The sequence below is a fragment of the Myotis daubentonii genome, chromosome 3, assembly GCF_963259705.1.
Source record: "Myotis daubentonii chromosome 3, mMyoDau2.1, whole genome shotgun sequence".
NCBI classification, from domain to species: domain Eukaryota; kingdom Metazoa; phylum Chordata; class Mammalia; order Chiroptera; family Vespertilionidae; genus Myotis; species Myotis daubentonii.
The window spans coordinates 193665937-193691868 of NC_081842.1; the positions used below are offsets into that span (position 1 = coordinate 193665937).

Consider the following 25932-nt stretch of genomic DNA (forward strand, 5'->3'; position numbering starts at 1 on the left):
TGATGGGCTCAGGCTGCCGTCCACCGTGGAACCTCCCCTCAGGGTGCTCCTCACGTGGGGCAAGGGGGTAATCAGAGAGACACTGGCACCCATGGATGGAACTCACCTCAGGCCTGCTCACTCTGTGGGTCCCCATTGGCATTTCTTGAGGGGACCATAAGCCAGTCTGTGAATACAGTTGTCAGGGGGGAAAAACAAGACAATATATGCTTCTTTTAAATGTCTTCTATTTATTTGAATGGCTTTTAAGAAGCAGAAGCCCATGTTGTAAAATTAAGGTCTAGGACAAGCATGAGGAGGGAGAGGGATCCACACTGAAAGCACATAGCACCCTTTATCATGTGGCCAGGTAAATGCGGCGGAGCCAGACAGAGCTGGGTGCTGGGGACGGCCACAGTGGGCCAAGGGAGGGCAAAGCTGGGAAGGGAGGAGCAGTCTTATCTAGCCCCGGGCAAGGGAAAGCCCACGGATGAGGAAGCATGTGCTCCGACTGTTTAAGGAGGCACTTAGGAGGTTGGCCATAAGGAGCGACACAGGGAGGTTAGGTTAGAAGGAAGACCAGGGCAGCTCACGTTTGCAAAAGATGGAGGTAGAGCTACCATGAAGCAAATGGCACAAAATGGGGCTGCTGACAGGTAGATACACACACACCACATACAGAGTCTTCGTTTTAAATCCTGCTCTGAGTTGGGGGTGCTGAGATGCTTTTAAGTAGAAAACTAGAAGCTAATTCTACGTATGTCATTACGTTAGTAAAGAAGTTTATATGTACACAGTTTCAAACACACAGGGATGCACTAGGTCTCTGAAAGGTCCCAAACTCCGTGAGTCTGAGTGTAATATCCTTACACTCCGTTATTCGGTTCTGAAAAAACCAATGCGCTGGGCCTGAGCCAGAGGTTGCTAATTAGAGACTGAAGGGCCAGCTTTCCAAGGCCTGTTTTATTTGGCTGCACACTGTTTTCTAAACTCAAAATAGTTGCCAACATCTAAAAGTCCAGATTTGTAGCTCTTCTTGAAAAATGGGGCAAACTATCCGGCAACACCAGCCCACACGGCAGCAACCATGTCAACCAGAGTACGTCTTCTCCGTTTCACCAAAGACCCTGCCCAGCCCTCTTTGCTCACTTTCGTGTCCTGCCGGGCCCTTGGAGGCGTCGGCTTTGGGGCCTGGCCCAGGCATCCCGTCTGTGGTGATGTCCTGATTTCCTATTGAGCGGCAGTTGTAAGTCTAGCCCCGAGGCCTTTACCCAATTCCACGGCAGACCCACCTGAACAGCTGGCCCAGGAAGGCCAGGAGTGTGGGAGTCAGTGACTCCAGTCTGCGAGCTTCGGTTTGCCTCGCAGACGCAGACGCAGACGAGTCACTGAAATGTTGCCAGCCATATTTCACTTTCATGAATTGAATCCCAAAGGCCTCTGAGGGATGGCCCATCAGGGAGGTGCTTCCTGACCGAGGCCAAGGGTAAATAACTTCTGGGCTAGACGAGAACACCCAAGCAGAGGAAGGAATCCCTGCCTCGGCTGCGGGGACGGGGGAGGGGGGCCTGGGGTGCAGTGAAGAGGGCAGCTGTTCAATCCACGGCCATGAGATGAGCCGGGCAGCTGTGCACAGCAGGCTGTGCAGGTGCCGGGGAGGCACCCCTCATGTCATAGTGTGAATGGCTCCGTCTGGATTTGTGCAGTGCAGTCTTCCCCACTATACATGTTAGCCCCGGAATGTCAGGGGGAGGGGGGAACAGGTAGAGATGGTAAGGAGTTCTCAGGGCTGCAGAGGGGAGGGTTGAGAGGCAGAGTGTTAGGAGCCAAGACCTTGTTGGCCAGAGCGGGGAAGCTAGAGAGAAAGAGAAAAGGCTTGGCCCCAGCAGTCCCCATGCTGCCCATGTGCAAATGACCATGAGATGAAAGGAATAACCAGAACTAGTCTCAGGAAGCAGGGCCGGCCATCAGTATGTGGGGCCCAGGACCCTTAGTCAACAGATAATCATCCTGTACACACACACACACACACACACACACACACACACACATGCTGTCAGCAGAGATATCTGACCCCATTACACACACCTCATAAACATGCATACAATGCACAGTTTTCATCCTGGGATACACATTGAGTGTGTCCATACACACAATCATGGCGTTTGCTGGTAAAAGCAAATAGCTCATCAGGCAGCTACATTTGACACACATTTTCAGAGCACCTAAAGCACCAGAGTGCAGCACAGCACCAAGTCCCGTGGAAGGAGAGAAAAGTAACCAGCAAATAAAACCGCTATTACTACCACAAGCAGCTGAGTGCGGGCCTGCAGTGCCACCTACTGGCGGGAGGGGTGTTTGTACTTTGCTTGCAGAAGGTGAAACCAAGGACACTGCATCTCAGACACACCTAAGCAGCCGCCAACTACAGGCGGCCATTCTCCCGCTTTGTATTCTGCCCAAGTGGGATGTGATCGCGGTCATCTCAGAGTCGAACTACAACATCTGAAAATAAGCATTCAGGGCCTTGCATGCCCCATCCATAGCAATATCCAATGGGGATGGCAAAATACGTTTTCGACTTTCATGCCCACTCCAACCCACTGGTCGCTGCTGCCAGGCGTGCTGGGTTGAGAGGATTCTGAGGCCGAGTCTGGGCTCAGCAGAGAAGAGTGTCACGATGGAACAGTGACGGCAACCATGGCTCCCACACTTGCCATTCTTGCCGTGGGTCCTGGAGCCTCTGTAAACCCCTAAATCGGCAGGTTCCTCCCGCTACGCCATTCCACCGTGAGGGTGTGTGTGTTCTCGCCCACACCTCACAGCACAAGCACTGCCATTCCTCAGTTCGCTGGCGTTTTCTCTCTCACTAGATCAGGAACTCCTGAGCCAGCTAAAGCCCTTCCTAGGACTGTCCTTGTGAAGAGCTTGCCCTTGCTTCCCCCGAGAGCAGAGGATGCCCTGTGAGATCTGAGCACTGAAGCCAACAGTGGGCACTTCACTTTACCCAAAAGTCCTCCATCTTCCAGCACTGCTCATTCCCAAGTGGCCTCATGAGGGCAATCACAAATCAAGAACAACAAAACTACCCTGAGCAGATGCTAGACAGCTAGCTGGGCTTAGCCCTAGACGGGGGTGGGGGGGTGGGGGCCCTGCTCCTGCCCCTCACCCATCAGCTTGGCAGGGCACACTTCGGTCAAATCTGCGCATCAACCACATTTTGAATTACAACGGGTCAGGGGTCACTTGAAAATAGTCAAACTTGAACTCTTGACTTCTCAGAGGACAAGGGCCTGCTGTGTTTAACATCGAGGCACTTAGCTAGTACCCATGAGACTCCACAGCCCCAACAATGCCCACAGGTGGGCACGTACCCCCACATGCTTTCCCCTGGGCAGTGGAGCCAGCCTCTGCCTCTGAGTGCTTAGGTGCATGAGAGCAGGTCTTTCCCACGGAAGAGCAGGCTGGGGGTGTTCGCCTTAGCCTGGGGGTCAGCAAACTTTCTCAGTAAAAGGCAGATAAATATTTTCAGCCCCACGCTCTCTGTTGAAATAATTCGGCTCTGCTGCTGTAGTGTGAAAGCAGCCGCACATACACCTAAACAAATAGAAATGGCTGTGCTCTAGTAAAAGGTTTTTGTTGTTTAAAAAAGCAAAACAAACAGGTAGTGGGCTCTCGTTGGCCCAAGGAGCCATGGTTTCCCAACCCTGCATTAGCCCAATGCAGGGTCTTCAAACTGGGTTCCTCAGAACTTGGGGGTTGTTTGAGGTGCTCCAAGGGCTCTGCAAATGTTTGGCTTTAATATCAATTCTTCTTAGCTACTTAGGAAGCTGTAACCAAAATGTACCCACTCCAGTGTATTAAGCATTTCAACATGCAGGAGACCAATATATTAAAGGACTGGCAGGTGAACTCCTCTGTTATGAAGCTTCTATTGCCCTCTCTATGCACATGTGTGGGTCATGCGGCAAAATGGCTCAGAGCCTGGCCCCAATGTCAGCCTGAGTCCCTGTGCTGCCTGCCGCTCACTAGCTATGTGACTGGGCAAGTCGCTTTCCTTCTCGAAACCGGCACGGGCGCCACCAAGCGGCGCACTGGCCATCGCGCTGGAGCCGCCTCCAGTCGCCTCCTAAGAAGCCCCTTTCACTGGATCGTGGGAACAGGGAGCAGTCACAGTGGCCAGGACAACTGAGGCCACTCGGGGGCACTCGGGGAACCCGGCCAGAGCTCTTTACCAACGGCCACGGACACATTTCCATATTTTAAGAAATGTCTGGACTGGTGCATGCCAGCTGAACGTCATTACAATGCCAGATCCATCCTGGGTTTGAAGTTCTTGCTGGTTTTGGTGTCTCCTGGCATTTCTGCTAGGTCCCCACCTTCTCTTTGGGCTCTCAGGAAGGGGAGGGGGCTGTTTGGCAACGATCTTAGCAGTCTCAGTGCTTAGTAACAGGGCTTCTGTTTTTCTGCTAAGTGGCAGTTTCCAACGGGCCTGGCATTTTGTTGGCAAGCATTTCCCCGGGCAAGTTCTGCAGGACTCGCTGGGCTGCGGTGCTTCTGGCAACAGGGGTCCAGCATGCCAGGAGCTGTGGTCTCTGTGCTCTCCCACCAACCCCCACCCCCACCCCCCCTAGCTGCAGAACAGGCTGGGCCTGCGGCTTTGGTGCTCACCTGGCTTTTTAATTTGCCTGCTGAATGCTCCTTCTCACCTGTGAAACAATCAGGTGTGTCTGGCTGCTGCACGAGCCTGCCCTGCCCTCAGAACGTCTGGCCTTTTATTCCAGCCTCTGAAAGCTCTCTCTCCAGGCCCAAGATGCTCATTTATGGTTGCAATAATAGAATTTGGACCCGACTGTCTCTCATGGCCCACGGCTGTCTATGTCTATTAATGGTGGCTCCAGTGAAATCCAGGCTTTTACTGCACCTTATCTTTTGCTTCCAGCATCCTATTTTCCTGCTTAGAAGGAAAACAGACCTAGAAGAATCATTGGTGTTTATCATTAGGTCCTGGGGGCAGGACTTCTTGGCTCCCAGAATCCCTGGGGTTTATCTTAATTAGGTGACATCTGGTGCTGTCCTCACAGTGCACATGTCCACCCTGGTCACGCAGCCTAACGCCTGCTGGTTCTGGGGCCCTGGAGGCTCATCCAAGGGGGTGATTCTGACCCGAGGGGTGGTGAGCAGATGTTTCTGTGGTTCAGCCAAGATCAAAGGTGACTTGGGTTGAGCTCACTGACCTCCTCCTTCCCTCTTAGGTCTCACGGTATCCATGGCTGGGCTTGGAGCATGGGTAGAGGAAGAAGCTCAAAACCAAACGCTCTGCCCTGAGGCCTCCTCTGTTGCCCGAAAAGGTCCTGACCGCATGAAAATGAACTCGTGCAAAGACATCTTCATCCACTGGTCAGGCAGTCAGTGCTGGGCATCTGCCCGGAGCACTCGGCACAGCCTGGCCCTTCGCCCGCGGGACCAGCCTCTAGGAGCCGATAGCAAAAGCTCAGCCGAGCACTTCGATTCTGGCCCAAACTGTTGCTCCAATACAGAACCACCTCTGGGTGCTTACTCTTTCCTCCTTCCTGGTGATCTTTCTGCAGCTACTGGCCGCCCTACACTACCCAGAATCTGTGCCCATTCAGACCGTGAGCTGAGTCCTCGAAAGGACAAAGGTCAGGCCCCTGATGGCTCTTCACTCCTTTCTCCTGCCCCCACAAGTGTTCCAGTTCTCCCACACACACCTCCAGGCTCCTGCCCACTGTGCTGGTACCTTTGGCTTTCTTCACAAACTGCTTGCTCACAGCTAGGACTGCCCCCCAGGAGCCGGGCAATCAGCCCCCCATACAGATGTCTGCTCACACCTCTGGGTCTTCCTGAGGGGCCAGCCATTGGTGCCACCACCCCCGCAGAGAGCACGGCTGGTCACAAGGGAGGAGGCTGCCATCAGGCAGTGAGAATTCTGCCCCGGAAGTGGTGACGAAGGGGCTGCAGGGGCTCCTGCCAGGGTGGAGGTTCACAGGTGTACCTCAGAGGGCATCCCTTGCACAGCATCCCAGTGACGGGGAGCTCATCACCTCCACTCACACTCCCATAGCGGGGGAATCTTCCAGTGCAATCTCAGCTCCTTCCTCTCTAACGGGTCACTGCCGCAGGCCAGACCTCCTCACACATCCCACATCATCTCAGCCTGGACAGCCTCCCCCTTCAGCCTGGGTCCACACAGTAAACCCCAGTACTCCCCCCTGGCAGGGCTGCTTGGCGACACAGCAGGATACAATAATTGAGGGAGTGAGGTGAAGGGGTTGGCAGGCGGGAACAGCTGAGCTTTGGCTAAGAGCAAAAGCAAAGGAAGCAGTGGGCAGGCGGCTACTAAAGCGGCTCCCCAGGAAGTGCCTGCAGTGCCCCCTGCTGGCTACACCAGAGTTTGCATGCAGGTTTAATTCACTCCCCCATTCCTTTCCCAGATGGGGCAGGCCTGGCAGCTGCCCCTGATGACTCAGATTAGAGGATCCTGGGCAGCAAATGGGTCATCTTGCCCAGTGGTTTCCAGATGTGTAAAATTATAGGTAGGGCTGCTGTGGACGATTGTGCATTTTGCCCAGCTGACAAAGGCCTCTGGGCTGAGGAGCCAAGGGGGCTGACACCCCGCTTATATCCTGCTAATGTGACTGTGCACCCCGCGTGGGTGTGGCCCGCCAGAGGAAGGGCCTTCTTTTCATAATTCACTGTAGCCTCCTTCCACAACCCGCGCAAAGGGGCGTGCAGACCAGTGCCAGCCCTGGCACAGAATGCTTCCTTTAAAGAGGGCAACCTTAGAAAACCAAGTTCTTTAGCTGAAGGCGATTCTGAAAACCACCTAAAAGATGGGGAACCTGAACCCCATGAAAAGGAGGGACTCGCTCAGAGTTATGCCGTTAATGCCAGGATCGAGCTTAGAGGCCAGATCTCTTCTCCCCCAAAGCAGAGTTCTTGGCACGACACCGAGCTGGTTTTCACCCCAAAGCCCTTTTGAGGCATCCTGGCTCCTCTGACCCTCCATCCACTTCCCCTGAAATCCAGCCAGGGTCTTAGTTCCCTAGCCAGCATCATGGCACAGTGTGGGCCCCCAGTGAGGCTGGTGAGGTGCCGGCCCAGTCTGCAGAGTTGCGTACCAGCGCCTCCCTCCCAGGGATGAGGGCAGACATGCAGCAAGGCAGTGCGGTGGGCCGAGAAGGGTCCAGTGGGCGGCATGTGGGAGGGCGACAGGGAGCTGTGCCTGGAGCACTGTGGGCTCGGCTACTGTGCAGCTGGGGCCTGCTTCGCAGGCGCAGTCCGCCGGGGTGTCTGTGCCACCCCGTAGGGCACGTGGGCGGCCACTGTGCCCATCTCCTGAGCCCCAGCCACGTGGAACATCTGGTCATCAAAGAAGATGTGAGGGCGGATCTTCTCCAGGAGGGGGCCCTTGGGCGCGCCCGCAAGGAACAGGGCTTCATCTGTCTCCAGGCCCCAGCTGCGCAGGGTCTTGAGCGCCCGGGCCCCAGAACTGGCTGCACTGCGCGCCGTCACCAAGTAGGTGCGGATCGGGCACTCCAGCCGCAGGCCCTTGGAGTAGAATTTCTTCTGCAGCCTACCCAGGGCCTCCAGAAAGCCCTTTAGGGGTCCCTACGAGAAGGCAAGGGAGACTGTGAGCTCACCCCTCTCCCAGACCTGGGCCCCCTCTCCAGCGGGGCTCCTCCCTGAAGCACTCGTGTCTTGATGTTTGGGGTGGGGAAGCTTCTCAAGGTCCCCACAGCTCCCGGTCCTGCTATGCCTGCTCAGGCCACTGTGCGCATCAGTGGGACTGCAGGTACCTACGGCGGTGTGGGCATCTGTGCCGCTGTGATTGGGGGTGACTGTGTCAGAAAAATGTGCCAGGAGAGCTGTTCCTACGTATGTCCTTCTGTGTGCCCCTCGGGTACATGGGTGTCTGTCCTACAGCTCCATAGTATGACCTTCTGTGCTCACCAGCAGGGAGGATACTAGAAATATTTAGCAACCACAGCCTGGGCACCCTCCAGGCAGAGTGGAGTCCAGCTGCAAACAACATGGACAGACAGACCAACGTGCAGCTGGCCTGGGGCGCCATGCTCTGTGTCTCTAGGGCCAGGGAAAGGAAGTGCCGGGAACGATGAATGAGGACAGCGAATAAAGAACCAGCGGAAAAGAAGAAAAGCCCAGCAGCAGCTGGGAATAAGGACAGGTGGGCTGCCAGTCTTGGAGCCCCCTCGCCTATGGGTGGCTGGAGCCAGCAGTGGTCTCCGGCTCTGCCTACCACTTGGTGGGAAGACTGTCCTGCCCTGATTCCCAAGGGTTCCGGAGGGAACTGGTGAGAATGGAGGTGGGATGAATGTCCAGGGGCCACGGCTGGAGCCTGCTGAGCCGTCAGAGACAGGGACTCTGGGATGATGTGGATTTTTGTTAAAAGCACAAAGAGGAGCTCCCAGGAGGACTAGGGAATCCCAACAGCTCCGGCCTCAAGGATTTCAACCAGGCTCTAAGCAGTGGTTCCCAACCTTCTAGCCCTTTAAATACAGTTCCTCATGTTGTGACCCAACCATAAAATTATTTTCGTTGCTACTTCATAACTGTCATGTTGCTACTGTTATGAATCGTAATGTAAATATCTGATATGCAGGATGGATGATCTTAGGCAACCCCTGTGAAAGGGTCGTTCGACCGACAAAGGGGTCGCGACCCTAGAGTCTAGGGCCTATTCTGCTCTCAGGGAGACACCTGAGCAGTTAGACAGTGAGTGACGGTCCCTGAGCCCCTTGCCAAGGGGTGGATGGCAGGAGGTGGTTAGGGCTGGTGTGGCCCAAAGCAGAGGGGCTGCTCCAGACCCCACACCCAGTGGATCTCCCTGGCCCAGTCCAGCGTTTCCTTTCCTCCAGTGAGGGGAGTAGGGGAGCCTACTCAGAGGGGCGGGGGGACCTCAGAGAGGGAATGAGGGTTCCGGAGAGAGGATGGCGGAGTCAGAGGGAGAGGTGAGACGTTCCGAGTGCGATGGGGACTTTAGAGGAGGGATGGAGACCTCAGAGAGGGGATGGGGACTTCCAGAAGGGGATGAAAACCTCAGCTACGAGCAGCAAAGGAGAGGTAGGGGCTTCTGAGAGGGGCTTAGAGAGAGGATGGGGACTTCAAAAGGAGGATGGGACTGCAGTGAGGGGAACAGGGGCTCAGTGGGAGGGTAGAAGCTCCCTGAGGGTGCCAGGGCTCAGGTGAGAGGGATGAAGGCTGGAGGCTTGGTGAGGGGACCTGGCTGGGTTCTGGGTCAAGCTCAGAGTTTGGTTCCAGCCCAGGGCAGGTTCTGCGGGGCCACCTGGCTCCGCCCAGGGGCTCTGGGGAGTTTGTGAAGCACCTGGGCCAAGGGTTTGTTCTCATGGGCCTTCTCATGTTCGAAGAACCTGTCCAGCCCGTGGGCCTTGACGATGCGCTCCGACTCGTCCGAGAAGAGCACAGCGTCCCCGTCGAAGGCCACGCGCAGCTGACTCTGGGACACAGCCATGTCCCTGCTGGGGCTGAAGATGGTGGCGGCTGCGATCCCTGGGCAGAGAGAGGCAAAGGTTGTCTGCCTTTATCCTGGCAAGAGGGGGCCCCCTGATGCCTGCCTCAGCTGCCTGGGGCCAGGAGAGGGCTAGCTCAAGCTATTCTTAAAAATATGTATATATTGATTTCAGAGAGGAAGGGAGAGGGACAGAGGGATAGAAACATCAATGATGAGAATCACCCATCAGCTGCCTCCTGCCCGCCCCCCTCCTGGGGATCGAGCCTACAACCCGGGCATCTGCCCCTGACCTGAATCGAACCCGGGACCCTTCAGTCTGCAGGTTGATGCTTTATCCACTGAGCCAAACCAGCTAGGGCAGCTCGGGCTCTTCTTGTCCCACCTGCCTCTCCCAGGACTCAGAGCTAAGCTAACGAGGGCTAACATTCAGAATATTTAGCACCTGGCCAATCAGAATGGATGTTGGCCTTTGCTCTGAGACCCTGGCCTGAGCGGAGTTTCCCTTTAGTTGCTGCTTTGTGGGAAGGTCTGGGGGAGTCCCAGGAAGCAGGGTGGGGCACTTAGAGGACTCAGGACAAGAGCCATTTATCAATCAGTGTGGAGGGATGGCAATGCTTTATTGTCTAGTAAGGTCATGCTGGTACGGACCATCGGAATGTCCTGGCTGGAAGGGAGGGTCCCCCAGGCCACTGATATCCTTCCCGGAGTTATCCACAGCCCCTAATATAGACCTACAGGGGGGCTGGGAAGGGGCCCTGCCTCTGGGTTGGCCTCGCTCTCTTGCTGTTGATTCCAGCAAGCCTCTCACCTGCTCTGAGGCAAGGTAAAATGAAGGTTGTTTCAGCTCTGCCTGGGGCTGAGATCCCAGGCTGCCATAGGGGGTGGAGTCGGGGTGGGCACCCCCTCAGTCTTCTGCCACAAGGGCACCCAGGTATGCCCTTCTCAAGGCAGCCTGGCCACTCTGGGTTCCTTGAAGCAACGTGGGTGGCCATGAGAGGCAGCAATAATTCCAGGGACTGTGGCACAGACTGTCTGCAACCCTGGGCCTCTCCTAGCCTGTGGGAAACCCAGGCTCCAGGCTAGGGCTACACTGGACAAGGGAGCCAGTGCTAGAGGCTGGAGACCTGGTCAGCAGCTCAGCCCATTCCTTCTTCTTCATCTCTCCGAAGGCCACTCGGCCCTGCTCTTCGGGAATCTGGAATCACAGGGGCTGGGCTTGGGCAGAGATTTGGGAGAGGCGAGCAGTGTCAACTTTGCTAGCCTGAGGATGTTACTTGTAGGACCAGGCCCTGGGCATCGGGCCAGGCACCTACTCAGCTCTGCCAATGATGGAGCCAAGATGAACCCGAACCACCCCACCCTGGGCAGGGCCTGCCCCTGCCACCCCTTGCTCTCCAGCCTGAGCTCAAATTGCAGACATAGAGAGGCGCACATGCAGGCCCGTGTCAAGGCCCCGACTGGAGGGTGTGACATCTGTGTAGGGAAATAGCTTCTGGCTCCTGGTTAAAGAGAGCCTCCCAGAGGCCCAAGCAGCTCAGAGAGGAGGCGCCAGGGAGAGAGAGGCCAAGCTTCTAGGCAGGAGACAGCATGATGGGGAAGAGTGAATACACTGTTGATTGATAAACCTTCCAGCAGTGCTGAGCCTGAGGAGCCCTCTCAGGAAATGGGGCCTGCCAGCCTGTTTTCTTCTATGTGCAATAGGAATACATACCCTGTTGGAGGACCAAGGCTGGGTCTACCACCCAAAACTGACCCTTGAAAGAGACACATGGAGGGCAGTTCTCTTTGTCAGTACTTGTGGCTGGGTCTCCTAAGCTCACCTCAGCTGCTGGAATGCTGGCCATTTCCCAGACCCCACTCATTGCCCACGCTGGACTAGATACTTATCTTCCTCCCCATTGGCCCAGACAGGGACAGAAGTTGCCCATGGTCACACAGGAATCAGAACTCCTACTGACCTGGAGGATTCCTAGAAGGGAGTAGCTTTCTGGGCTGAAAGGAGGGTTTCCATGGAAACAGAAGCCTGGGTGATGGTGATGAGTAAAAGCATCCTTAACATGGTAGGGCGGGGGAGGGGTGGAAGAGTGGATTAGATGGGCAATAATGAATAGGGGGGCCTTGTTCTCAGATTTATTGGACAGGTCATAGGAATTACAAAAGGTACCCCTCTTCCAGTTCCCATGGCAACCACTAGCACCTGCTCAGAGCTTTAGGATGAAGCCTAAAGGCCTCCCCTTCTGGGATCCCTTTGCCAGACTCCCCATATTCTCCCTCCCCAGTTTGACTCACCTTCATCAATGGCTTCTCGAACTTTTTCTGCATCAGCTGATAAGTAGAGGTTGGTGTGATAGGCCTTGAGGTAGCAGATGGGGCTATTCCCACCTGTCATGCAGAACCTCTCGATGAACAGGTCTGGGGAGGAGATAGAGAATACTCCGGTGATGCTGGGTCAACCCTTAGGGCCTCAGAGTGGTCCCTCCATCTTGGTTCTGAGTGATGGTGGGACAGTGGAGTGATTCTCTGAGTGATTTTAGGCCAGCAGTCCCCGTCTCTAAGCCCCTCCCTCCTTCATCCTTGAAATGAGGATGATCACCTCTGGAGCATTTGCCTGGCTCACAGTAACATCCTCTTGTCCGGGAGTCACAGTACTACACAAGGTGGATCCCTAGCCATGAGTGGCTCTCCTGGCCATAGCTGATTGGCTAGGAACAGACACCTGATCCAAGCTGAGCCAATCAGATTCTCTCACAGCCTGGGCCGATAGTCACCTAGTACCCATGCCTGCACAGGTTGTAAAATATTTCCTGGTTGGTCAATGGCTGTTGCTCTGAGCCCATTGAGTTAGTGGCTAATTTAGCCCAACCCTACCCGACCCCTCACGCAGAACAATCACAATGAAGGGGTAATGCTGGGCTCAGCAGGGATTCTTCTGGATGGGCTCTGGCACTACAGGTGCTGTCTATCCTGATTACGCGGTGAATACATCACAGGTGGTTAACTTTTGTTGTTGTTAATCATTGCCCAAGGATATTTTCCCACTGATTTTTTTTTTAGAGAGAGTGGAAGAGAGAGGGAAAGACAAAGAAACATCCATGTGAGAGAAACACATCAATTGGTTGCCTCCTGCACAGGATCAGGGGGAGGAGCCTGCAACCAAGGTACATACCCTTGACCGGTATCGACCCGGGACCCTTTGGTCCGCAGGCCAATGCACTATCTGCTGAGCAAAACCGGCTAGGGCCATGGTGGTTAAATATTTTGAAGATCATTCCTGCTCCCAGAAATTTGAAATTAGGACTTTAAAATGCCAAGTGGTCTGGCTGGTGTGGCTCAGTTGGTTGGGTATCGTCCCATACACTGAAAGGTTGCCGGTTTGATTCCCAGTCAGGGCACATGCCCGGTTGCAGGCTCGATCCCTGGTGGGAGTGTCAGGAGGCAACTGATTGATGTTGCACTGTCACATCGATGTTTCTCTCTTTCAAAAAAAAAAAAAATCTTTTTAAAAATGCCCATTGGACTCTCTTGGTTTCCTAAAACAAGGACTTGCAAACTTATAAATTTTGGCCATGTTCAGGAAAAGCAGAGAGCCTCATTTGGGGAGAAAAATAGATAGGAAAGGAAAAAAAGAAGAACAAAGTAGAGAAGCAGATAAGGGCTCGTGTGGCCCAGAGAGAAGGGGCCCAGGAGAGATTTCCAGTTCTTGGATGCAGGCCTTTCTGGCCCAATTTACTGCTTGTCCTGTGGTTCTAAGAGACACTCCTATAACCTGATAAGACATTCTTTTCAACTTAAACAAGCTCTGGAGGGTCAAGTGCTTTCAATTAAGAATTAGAGGGGCGTGGGTGTGGGCTAGAAGGGGTCAATGGGGGAAACAGGGGGACATCTGTAATACTTTCAACAATAAAGATTGTTTAAGAAGAATTTGAATGAAGCCCCATTCACTCTGATGACTGCCTGTTTCTCCCAGCAGCCTTGTGAGACCTTTAGCCCCATCGCAGATAGAGAAACTGAGGCTTGGGGGCAGCACGTGCCCTGCCCAATCACGTAGGGAGTGGGGCTGTGCGGTGGTGTGCTGGAGCTGGCTTATATTGGCTTGCAAGAACTGAATGTTAAACATCCTGGGATTTTTTTGAGCCAGTTAGATTGTTCAACTTCTGGTAGCTTGAAATAAGTCATAATAAGTGGAAATGTTTATATCCTGAAAATGGCAAAGCTACAATTTTTTTAAAGAGCCAGTTTACCAGTGCACCACTGGGTTTGGGGTTCTAGTTGGCATGCCCTTACCCAGCAGAGGTGTGGCCCCATCCCCAGGGGTCTGGCGGGGGCGTCCCATGGCCAGACACCTCATGCTTACCATAGTGGTTAATGCTATTGATGAGACGGACACCCACTTGAGCGTGGTTGTTGGTTACAAGGACGATGTCAAAGATGTCCTCACTGTCGGGGTACAGTTCTCGAAGCTGCTTGTTCACCGCCTCCAGAGCCTGGATGGGAGGGGGGGGCTCCAGATCAGACCCCCCAGGAATTAATAGCTGGAGTTGGTAGCCAGGGTTGGGGAGGACGATGGGAGAGGAGAGGGGAGGTCAGGGGCCAGAGTTGGCGTGAGATCAGTGGGCATGGACTTTCTCCGCCTCATCTCTGCCATGGGGCGGGTTGATTATTGCTCAGGGCTGCCTCACTGGAAGCATGAGTGGAGGCTGAAATCCAGCCCGTGCTCCACTCACCAAGATGGTTCATTACCTGGTGTGGGGCTGCCTTCGTCCAGAGTATGGGGTGGCCTCTTCCCACAATGGCTCTGGCCCTAGCCAAGCCGTGCTCCTGTGGGGTAGCATCCTCCCAGAGGGCCCTTTCTCCTTACTCAAACATCCATGCTAGTGCTTTTTCCTACCCTCCCCCCCTCCCCAGGAGTGGACTGCTGCTCACCTTCACAAAGGGGAAGGCCGGCCCAGGGCTGAATGGTTCATTCTCGTGTTGCAGCTGGTAGCGCACGTACTCCTCCACGCCCTGCTCCATGTAGATCCGCTGCTCCTCGTCCATGCGGAACAAGGCTCGGGAGGACACGGCAATGGTGACTGCATTCTGAGGCTTGGGCTGCAGAGGCGCAGGAGAAGGGCCATCACTTCCACTTCCCTGAGGTGGGTCTCATGGGCCAGCCCCTCTGAGTCCCGGGGCAGGAGCAGACCAGGCCCAGCCTCTGCTAGGAGGCTTAGTATTGGGCAGGGGCAGACCTAGGACAGGACCTCCTCTGTGAAAAACCCAGCTGGGGACTGAGGGAGAGGAAGCCTCCCCACCAAGAAGCAGGGCCATGCCCTACGGGAGTCTGCCATCTAGCCAGCCACCTGGACACAACAGATGAATGAATACAGTGTATGGAGCCAGAGTATGACCGATGCCCAAGATGGTCTTCAGGTGGTTTCCATTATAAAACGAGAGCTACATGCCCTTAGGAGGAAATGTACTTAGAAACATGACAACTATACAAGAACGTTTGTCTCCAGCCCAGACCTTTCTCTAGCTCCAGACTCATGTATCTAACTGTCCCTGTTGACTAACAGACACTCAAACTCAACATGCCCAAAGCTGAATTCCCACAACTGTCTCCACCCCTAAACCTGGACTCCTCCCTCCTTCCTCATCTCACTGCTGAGCACCACCATGCACTCCTCACCTCAACCAGAAGCCCCAAATTCAATGCAGGTCTTCCCTCTTCCTCGGCTCCCTTTCCCCACCAACACCTGTCAGCGCCACTAGAAGCCATCCACTTTGTCTTCCCTACCATAGTCCAGTCCGTCAATATCTCTCCTCTCCTCCAATCTGTCATCCATATTGTTGTCATGGGGATCTTCTCAAGTTCAGATCTGATCACGTCCCCCTCCCCTTCAGTGGTGCCCACGTTTCTCAGGCTCTAGTTGTTAGCTTTTGGTATGGAGTAGGAAGCGCTTCATAACAGACTCCCTACTCGCTCTCCGCGCTCGCCTTCCCATGGCCCCACTTTGCTCAGGCTGAACTCTCTCATGAGTGAGCACACCTTCCACTCTTTCTCTGAGCCTTTGCACATGCTGTTTCCCGTCCTGACCTACTCTTTCCCTGACTCTCCACCCAGCTAACTTCTGCCCAACCTTTGGGTCTCAAACAATACGTCACCTCTAGGAAGCCTTCCTTCACCCTTAGTCATGGGTGTGCCACCTCTTCTGCTTCCTTTTTCTTCCCTATTTTCCTATTTCCTTTTAGTAAAATTTAACAATTATAATTGCTTCTTTCTACTCCCAGACAAAGTTCTAGAGAGGAAGTAGGAACAATGTCTAAGTTCTGAGGGAAGAGGAACTGTGACTATCTTGTTCATTTATTATATCTCTAGTGCTTAAAACTGTACCTAGCACATAGTAGGTGCCCAGTAAATTTTTAATGCTTCTAAGCTTTTAAATAACATATTGTATTGGGAAACATTATTTGCCATGACAAAATTTAACATGAACCAGAAACTTCAGTTCAGTGCCCTAATCTGTTCAGGTTGCTCGATATAGTAGGTACTCAGAGAATATTTTTTTTATCTTTAATTTCTTTATTGGTTAAGGTATTAAAAGTGTGTCCTCATCCCCCAATTAACCCCCAACCTCCCCCCCCCCCCACCCCCTGCCACTCGTGCAATGCTCTCATCCCCTTGTTGTCCATGTCCATTGGTTTGGCTTATATGCATGCATACAAGTCCTTTGGTTGATCTCTTCCCCTTACCCCCACCCTCCCCTACTTTCCCTCTGGGGATTGATAGTCTGATCGCTGTTTCTCTGTCTTTGGAGAATATTTTTTTGATTGATGCCAATTGGGTGAATATTTGCTGGTTCTTTATGCCAGGCACCTGGGCTCTGCCTGAGGGTGGTCCTGGTAGAGACTTGGCTACTGTCCTCAGAGCTCACAGGCTGGTAGGGGAGAAAGTCAGGTAAACAGAGATGCAAAAGGGATGGAAATGAGTGACAGAACACAGGTGAAAAGCAAAGCCTTGATGACAGGTTCACAGGAAGTTGTCATGGGAGAGGAGGAGGAGGGTGAAGTAAGGCATGAAGAGTGTGCACATACACGGTGGTGCATCCACAAAGGTGAGCAGAGCCCAGGGCATGGGGGTGTGAGTAAAGGTAAGCCCAGAAGAGTAGGAAGGTGCTAGATTAGAGGGCCTCCTCTCAGAGCCCCAGGAGGGTCTCAGAACTCCTTCACCATCTCCAGTAGGATGGAGCCAGGGGCATGCCATCGCAGCAGCTGGGCCCTTTATAATCCCTGGCAAAGGTCAGGGTGTGGGCTCCCAAAGGACTCACAGACACCCAGAGTCCCACTACACCTCTGTGACCTGAGCATGATTCCCACTTTACAAGTGAGGGGCTCAAGTTGGGGGCAAGATTCATAAAGGGACCTGGTGCCTGGTCACCATGGCTCAGTGGTTGAGCGCTGACCTATGAACAAGGAGGTCATGGTTTAGTTCCCGATCAGGGCACATGCCTGACTTGCAGGCTCAATCCCCAGTAGGGGGCATGCAGGAGGCAGCCAATCAATGTTTCTCTTTCATCATTTCTATCTCTCCCTTCCTCTCTGAAATCAATAAAAAAAATTATATTTTTAAAAATTAAAAATAAATAAAGGGACCTTGCTTTCTGGCCTGCTCCTGCCTAGCCCTGTGGGTCACACACTGGCCCCGCTGCTTCTCTCTGGAGTCAAGCCTGGGCTCCAATCAGTTGACAACATTGAGTGATTACCATGTGACAGGCACTGTGCTGGGGACATGGCAAGAAACAAGACAGGTGTGACTCCTGCCCCCATGGAGCTGATGACCTCTCCCCAAGGCAGAAATTCGTGCCGTCCTTCAGAAGAGCACTGTCCAATAGAACATTCTGTGATAATAGAAATGTCCAGAGCTGTCCATGTGGCTATGGAGTAACTCAGTGGTTCTCAACCTTCTGGCCCTTTAAATACAGTTCCTCATGCTGTGACCCAACCATAAAATTATTTTCATTGCTACTTCATAACTGTAATGTTGCTACTGTTATGAATCGTAATGTAAATATCTGATATGCAGGATGGTCTCAGGCGACCCTTGTGAAAGGGTCGTTTGACCGCCAAAGGGGTCGCGACCCACAGGTTGAGAACCGCTGGAGTAACTTGAAATGTGGCTAGTGAGATTGAGAAACTGAATTTTTATTTTTTCTTTCTTTCTTTTTTTTTATTGCTTAAAGTATTACAAAGGGATGAATTTTTAAAAATATATTTTTATTGATTTCAGAGATGAAGGGAGAGAGAGAAACAGAAACATCAATGATGAGAGAGAAGCATTGATTGGCTGCCTCCTGCAAGCCCCACAGTGGGGATCAAGCTCACAACCCCGGCAATGTGCCCTGACCAGGAATCAAACCGGGACCTCCTGGTTTATAGGTCGATGTTCAACCACTGAACCACGCCGGCTGGGCTTGAATTTTTTTAATGTATATTTTTTATTAATTTAAAAGAGGAAGGGAGAGGAAGAGAGAGATAGAAACATCAATGATGAGAGAGAATCATTGACCGGCTGCCTCCTGCACACCCCCTACTGGGGATTGAGCCCACAACCCAGGCATGTGCCCTTGACTGGAATTGAACCTGGGACCCTTCAGTCCCTATGCCAATGCTCTACCACTGAGCCAAGCCAGCTAGGGCTGGACCTGAATTTTTTATTGTATTTTATTTTAATCAATTTATATTTAAGTAGTTATGATTGGTGAGTGGCTAATGAGGCTTTAAGACCTCAGAATAGGAATGGAAGACCAACGAGCCCCCCAAGCTCGTGAGGTAGGCCTCAGTTTGCATTTGACTTTTACTCCAACCAGCAGGCCAGTCTGGGGCAGTGCGGGACAGGCGCCTGTCCTCTGGGGCTCAGCCCCAGTGCTCTCCAGCTGCTGGCCACCACAGTGTACGAGGTGTACCGGTTCATAATGCGGATTTTGTAATAAAAGAAAACACGATAACTTCAAGAGAAACATCAAAAGTGCTTTATTCAAAGTAATGTCCATCGCTAGCTACACATTTCCCCCATCTTTCAGGTAATTTGTGGATACCGTCCCAATAGAACTTTTCTTGTTTTGAGGCAAATCATTCAGAGACCCAATTTTCCACTTCTTCGTACGTTTTGAAGTGCTGCTCAGAAAGTGAGTGTGCCATCGATCGGAACAAGTGGTAATCTGAAGGAGCAAGGTCTGGTGAATATGGCAGGTGGGTTAATACTTCCCAGGCAAGATCTTTTAACGTGTCTTTAACTGAAGTGTGTGATGGTGCGTTATCATGAAGCAAAATTACTTTGCTGTGTCTTCTGGCCCATTCTGGTGGTTTTACGATCAAAGCGTGGTTCAAATTGATTATTTGTTGTCAGTAGTGATCAGTATTAACGGTTTCACCTGGTTTTAGAAGCTCATAATACACCACACCTTCCTGATCCCACCAAATGCAGAGCATTGTCTTCTTTCCAAAGCGATTTGGCCTTGCAGTCCATGTTGTTGGTTGACCTGGATCAACCCACGCTTTTGTGTGTTTGGGATTCTCAAAATAAATCCACTTTTCATCGCCAGTCACAATTCGATGCAAAAAAGACTTTCTTTCGTGCCGTTGAAGCAACATTTTACTGATGACTTCAGTTTCCCAATTGTCTTTTGTTCAGTTGATGTGGCACCCATTTCCCTCCCTTTAAAATCTTTCCCATTGCTTGTAAACGATCAGAAATTGTTTGCTGAGCAACATTTAATCTTTCTGCAAGTTGCTTTTGCGTTTGACACATATCTTCATCCAATAATGCTTGTAATTGTTGGTCTTCAAACCTTTTCGGTTGACCTGGACATTCTTTGTCTTTCACGTCAAAATCATCGCTTTTAAAGCGTTTAAACCAGCGTTCACAAGTATCTTGAGATGGATCATGTTCACCTTAAGCTTCCCGAAGTATACGATAACTTTCAGCAGCACTTTTCTTCAAAATAAAGTAATGAATTAAAACTTCCCGCAAATGCTCTTTTTAAAAAATATATATATTTTATTGATTTTTTACAGAGAGGAAGGGAGAGAGATAGAGAGTTAGAAACATCGATGAGAGAGAAACATCGATCAGCTGCCTCCTGCACATTTCCCACTGGGGATGTGCCCGCAACCCAGGTACATGCCCTTGACCGGGATCGAACCTGGGACCTTTCAGTCCGCAGGCCGACGCTCTATCCACTGAGCCAAACCGGTTTCGGCAAATGCTCTTTTTTTAAGCGTAAAAATATCTATAATGTTACACCTTCAGCAAATTTGACATATGAAGTTTTGAAGCTTGTTGTCAATACAACAAAATAGCATACATATCAAGTCGCATATATATCAACATATGTGTACCTCCATCTATTGAAAAAAGTCCGCATTATTAACCGGTACACCTAATATCTATGTGTCCTTGGCCTGTGTACCACCCAACCCCCTTAGCAACTGAGAGCCTTCAAGGAAAGAAGGTAAAGTTAAAAGACCTAGAACAGGAGTGGGGGATGTCCGGCCTGCAAAATCATTTGGTCTGGTCCTGCCAAGGTATTAGGGGTGGGTTAATGAAATGTTTGATCAAATTTAGCAGGCTAATTTTCAAGTTGGTAATTTTGTATGGCCCTTGAATGATGTTATAAATATCCAAATGGCCCCTGGCAGAAGAAAGGTTCCAGACCATTGACCTAGAGGAAAAAAGTGATAGCAGGATGGTCAGGGATGGTAAGAGTGGGGTGTAGGGAGCTGGGAGACTCACTCTCATAAACCCAGGGAGCCTGGTGGCTTACTGCCCCGGGGACAGGGCCCATCATCCCTTCAAGGACAGAGAATCAGCTGCCCTCCCAGCCCCTTCAGGCAGGTTCCCAAGCCAGCCACTCCAGTCCAGGCAGCCGGCCAAGGTCTCACTCTTCACTTTCTGTCCCACAGTCCCTGCCAGATTGCCTTGTTCTGGGTCCCCGCTGGCTGACCTGCCCAGACCCCACCCCATCCCATTTTGAGCAATTGCAAGAAAACTATCCCAGCTGCCTTTTTTCTTTTAAATATGGGGAAAGAGCCCTAGCTGGCTTGGCTCAGTGGACAGAGCATCGGCTTGGGGACTGAAGGGTCCCCGGTTCGATTTCGGTCAAGGGCACATGCCCGGGTTGTGGGCTCGATCCCCAGTGGGGGGCGTGCAGGAGGCAGCCGATCAATGATTCTCTCTCATCATTGATGTTTCTATCTCTCTCTCTCCCTTCCTCTCTGAAATCAATAAAAATATATTTTAAAAATATATATAGGGGAAGAGGCTCAGAGAGGGACAGAAATTTACTCTAGGTCACACAGCCAAGTCAACGCAGAGCCGGGATAAGACCCCAAGTCTCTGGCCTCTGTCCACACAGCAGCACTCCCCCATAGGCCCCTCCTCAGTAACTCCCAGAAGACCCCAACCCCAACCCCTGCTACTTCAGCCACTTCCCTGGGACACACCCACACACGGCACTTTCCTTTCCAGATTTGGAAGAAATGGTGAGGGGCACAGGGCTCTCCCAGTGAGGATTCTAAGGACAGGGCTCTCTTTGCTCTCAGAATGGAGGTTCCAAGGGCAGGACCCTGCCTCCCCACTCAGCCTGCTCTGACGCTGCGCAAGTCACGTGGAGCCTACGGGCCAAGCGGGCAGGAGCTGCTGCAGGAAATATGGATCCCAGCTGGCAGAGATGAGGGCTCCAGGTGGAGTTGAAGGAACGGGTGAAAGGAGTTGGCCAGAGCTGGGGAGGAGCAAGCACTTAGAGACCCTCCTGGACCTAGCTGCAGAGGGGGGCCACCCTGTCATGTGTTGTCAGGTGACCCTCCAGAAGTCAGAAAGAAGTCCAGATTCCAGATTGGGTGGGTTAGAAAGACCCTCACCCTAGACCAGAACTCAGCCTGAGAGCACTGGCCTCCAGGGAGCCAGGGTCCTGCCGGCTCTCTCTGCCTTCCACCAGGGCTTGGGGCCAGGCTGGTGTCCCCCTGCTGGCTTGGGGGTGGGGTGTAGGCGGGGTGGGGGGATAATGGAGAGCAGCTCAACGCCATTCAGCCTGTCTGAGGAGCTCTCATTTTGGCTGATATAATTCTGCCTGTTGGGACCAAGATAGGAACATGGCCAAAAGCTGTTATTTCTAGACGGACTTAGAAGGAGCAGGGCTGCTGGAGGAGAGAGAGGAAATCCTCTGACTCCATGAGGTGAGGGTCTCCTAGGGATCTCAGGGCTTAAAAACTTCACTCAGGCTCTTGGGAATGAGAATAAGCCCAGGACAGGCCTTGATGGGGTGCATGAGGCCTAAAGCCCCCAACATAGCTTGTGGGAGGAGAAGCTGTGGCAGGAAGGAGTAGGGGCCAGGAAGCCACCAGGCACCTTGTGAGGGTCAGAGGCTGACAGAGAGGTCATGACTGACAGCTGGGCCTGAGTTCCCTGGTTCCTTGGAGCTTGGGGAGGAAATAAGTTGGTGAGCTCCACTCACCACCCTAATCCCCAACGCCCATCCCTTTCTCTCCATCCCCAGACCATGACAGCTTGCTCCTCAGACAGGAACCAGCCTCCTTACTGGTATGCTTGCTGCCAGATGCACCCCCTTCAATCTATTAACCACTGCCCAGGGTGATCTTTCTACAATGAAAATGGAACCAAATTAATCCCTTGCTGAAAAATCAGGCATAATTCCATAATACTTGCATGCATTTTTGTTTGTTTTTTAATATTTTTTTTATTGATTTCAGAGAGGAAGGGAAAGGTAGAGAGGGAGAGAGAGAAACATCAATGATGAGAGAATCACTGATTGGCTGCTTTCTGTATGCCCTCTACTGGGGATCGAACCCGCAACCAGGGCATGTGCCCTTGACCAAAATCGAACCTGGGACCCTTCAGTCTGCAGCCTGGCAGTCTGTCCACTCAGTCAAACCGGCTAGGGCTGGTTTTCATGGTTTTTGAAAAAGTAGGTTGATCTTTTATTCAAATGAACTCTTGGGGGAAACCCCAGTATGTAAACCAGATATTACATTGTATTGGTATCATTTATTGTACAAATTCAAATACATTACATGTAAAAAAAAAAATACATTACATGTACATAAAGTATTTATTATAACGTCAACCAATGACAACAACACAGTTGTTTGGGTGATGACAAATTCGAAACTGGAAGTTAGGATGCCAGTGCAGACTTCAGCTTCATCATCTAGTCATTTTGTTTCTGCGTTGGCTGGTTTTTGCAGTATTGAGAAAGCCCTGATTCACACCAGTAAGTGGTTGCAAATGCCTTGTTTTGTTTTAAACTACAAGCCTCAAGAGACTCAGCAATAATTGTCAGCAATCTCAAGATACTCTTCTATTAAACAGATCACAGGAAAAACTTTATTCTGTGGTTTGCTTAAAAAAAAATCAATCCGCAGCATAAATTAATATGTTGGTAGTCTCCAAGGTGCACAAAACATCCACATAACACATTTGAGTGAGTTTAATTTTATTATACATTTTTAACAGTTTAAAACATACTTTGAAGAAGAAAAAAATTAATTGGATTCACGGGGCTCCATGGAACCTAGTTTTAAAAGCCCTAACCTCACCCAGCTGGCATGGTTCAGTGGTTGAGAGTCAACCTATGAACCAGGAGGTCATGGTTCAATTCCTGGTCAGGGCACATGCCTGGTTACAGACTCGATTGCCAGTGTGGGACGTGCAGGAGGCAGCTGACCAATGATTCTTTCTCATCATTGATGTTTTGATATATTGCTCCCTCTCCCTTCCTCTCTGAAATCAACTTAAATTATATTAATAAATAAATAAAACCCCTAACTTCACCCAATAAGGTCCCGGCTCCTTAACATGGTACTCAAGGCCCTCCATGGCCTCTGGCATTCCTCCAACTCTTCTCCCAAAGATCCTGCCTTCTCCCCCTCAGTGGCCATCTGCATGCCTTCTGCCCACCCTGTTTCTCTCGCCATGGCAAAACCACTTTAAGATGAGCGCAAAGGCCACCTCTGCAGAGCCTCCCTTAGTGGGCAGCCACTCCTCTCTGCACCCCCTGCACTGGTAGGGTCTTCCACCTGAGCACTCACCACCTGCAGGGGCTCCCCCGCAGGGCAGTGTGAGGCCTGAGGCCGGGTCAGCCTAACTCACCTCAGTCCCCCTGTTGCTGCAGAAATGACTGTTGACAGGTGGGCCTCCTGGGGTAGGGTCTTTGGAAGGAAGTAGCAGGACACACTAAGGTCAGGCTGGAGCTCTTTTTTGGAGGATGCTCTGAGCCAGCCTCTGCTCTCAGTCCCCTCCGCCAGCACCGATGTCTGATAAGCGGGAATTAGCAAGGCCCAGGGGCAACCAGGGCATCAAGAACTTGTGGGATTGGAAGAGGACCTCTCTCCTCTCCGTGCGTCCTGCAGGGCTGAGACCACCACGGAGGTAGCAGGGCCGTTAACGCCCACTGCGCAGGGAGCCAAGGTGCAGAGTCCAGCGTCGGAAGCCCAGGGCCAGGGGCCCAGAGCCCCGAGCGCACCCTCGGGGCGCGGGGAACACGGCGCCCCAGCCCAGGGCGCATGGCCCTGAGCCAGACCCCCAAATGCATAGGCTCGAGTACGAAGCCCAGTACCCGGATGGCAGAAACCGGAGCGCACAGCAAGGAGGAGCCGGGTTTCCAGAGTCTGGCTTCTGGGGTCCGGGTCGCTTCCGCGGGCTTCACGGACCGGCTTGGCCACCAGGGCTGCCCGTGCGCCCCAGGCAGCCGCACCGGGAGGGGCTGGCCTCGGGGCCGGAGCTGGGCCCTAGCGGCATGGGGGAGGGGGATCCTGGCGGGGAACCCGAGCCCGGGAAGAAACACGGAGCAGAGCTCCCAAAATAACCCCGAGCCCGCGCCAGCTGCCGGGCGCACTCCGGTGCTAAGGGGTGGTGTTCCCTCCGGAGCGGCGCCACGGGTCCCTCTCCAGGCGGCCTTCGACCCCTCCCCGGGACCTTCCCCCTCCGCTCCCCGAACACCCGCGCCCCGTGTTTACCGATTTGGGTGTCTTCTTGGGCGTGAGGTTGCCGCAGAAAGTGTTGGCTTCCTCCCAGCGCATGGCCGTGGCCGCGGCGCTCTCTGCCCCCAGCCCGGGCTCGCGCGGCTCCCGGGGCTCCCCGGCTTCCATCTCCGGCTGTGACCCAGCCGGCCCGGGCGGGCGGCGCAGACGCGGAGCTCGCGGGGCTGAGCTGCGGGAGCGAGGCGCGTCCCGGGCGTGAGAAGGGAGCGGGCAGCGGCGGGGACTGTGGGCGTGCGAGCCCGCGGGAGGGCGGGGTGGGGGCGGGGGTGCCAACCTCGCCCTCTCGGTGGCCCGCGCGTGGCTGCTGTCTGTGTGTGTGCATCAGAGGGTAGCTGGGCCCTCCTCCCTGACCGCCCCACTCCCGAAGCGAATGGGGTGCGGGTGGGGGGCTGGCCTCTCCGGCTCTCAGGTGAAGGGGGCCTGAAGCTGGGCTTGTGGACTTGGGATGGGGGAGCGGTGGGGGCGGGGGGGGGGGGCGGCCTGGCAACTTATTTCCCAGGATGAGGAATCCCAAAGAAAGAATGAAAAGCTAGCTGTCTCCCGCCCCCAAGCTAACCTTGTTTCCCCCTCCGTTGCAAGGACCCAGGGCCCCCCTGAGCGGCGTCCCCTTCCCTCGAACCCTAGTCCATTCCGCGGAGGGGGTGGGGCGGGGTGGGTAGTGGATGCACAGCTCCGTCCACCAGCGGGAGCCGCTTCCGGCCGGGCGCACAGTGGCAGACCCAGCCCCGCAGCTCTTCCCCACCCGCGCAGAAGGGCCCTTGTCCGCGTCGGGACCAGGCTCTCTGCGTGCGGGGGGCGGCGGTTGGGGGGCCAGATCTGAGAGACTCCCAGGGATTCTCTCTCCAGACCCGAGTTCTTGCTGGTCCCTCAAGAGCCAGCAGGGGGCGCGCACTCCCAGGCCCCACCTACCAAGCTTGGGTTGAGTAGTAAGGGCTATGAAGTGGCTGGATGGAGGGTGGGTGGAAGACGAGCGCTGGAATCAAAGACTCCTGAACCACCATCCTGGAGTCTCATGGCGAGCCTAGAGTGTGCACAGGTGGGTGGAAACAGCAAGACAAAATACTGGCTTGGCCTGCAGGGTGTCTGCCTGGGACGGGGTACAGAATGGAGGGACCTGGACAGACTCTGCCTTCCTGGGAGGAACTAACCAAACCTTGTGTGGGAGGAAAGGGGAAATAATAACAATACAACGTTTTAGGATTGGGGAAGTATGTTTTCACTTGCCCTTCTCAAGGCTTGGTGGATTGTTTCCATAGACGAGCCCAAACTCTCTCCCATCCTGCCTGCCCTTTGGCAATGTGACTTTGACATTTCTCCCATCCAGCGGTGGGGTTGAATCTGAGCGGACTAATATTATGCTGTAGAAGGGATGTTATACAGTTCCCAAGCTTAAGCCTTCAGAG

The 25932-nt window shown here is 53.1% G+C and overlaps 1 protein-coding gene across 1 annotated transcript; it reads right to left on the bottom strand.

Moving 5' to 3' along the window:
- Positions 1-210: 210 nt before the first annotated feature.
- On the bottom strand, positions 211-24919 carry NT5C1A (5'-nucleotidase, cytosolic IA). Its single transcript, XM_059690058.1, has 6 exons — positions 24506-24919; positions 14417-14584; positions 13848-13977; positions 11783-11905; positions 9347-9531; positions 211-7611 (listed from the first exon to the last, which is right to left on the bottom strand). The coding sequence occupies exons 1-6, from the start codon at positions 24635-24637 to the stop codon at positions 7246-7248; spliced, it is 1104 nt and encodes a 367-aa protein (XP_059546041.1). The 5' UTR covers positions 24638-24919; the 3' UTR covers positions 211-7245.
- Positions 24920-25932: the final 1013 nt, after the last annotated feature.

Coding starts and splice junctions, on each gene's coding strand:
- NT5C1A (XM_059690058.1), bottom strand. CDS start 24,637: ATGGAAGCCGGGGAGCCCCGGGAGCCGCGCGAGCCCGGGCTGGGGGCA. Junction 14,585..24,505: donor CCAAGAAGACACCCAAATCG/GTAAACACGGGG, acceptor GCGCCTCTGCAG/CCCAAGCCTCAGAATGCAGT. Junction 11,906..13,847: donor CAATAGCATTAACCACTATG/GTAAGCATGAGG, acceptor TCTCCTCCCCAG/ACCTGTTCATCGAGAGGTTC.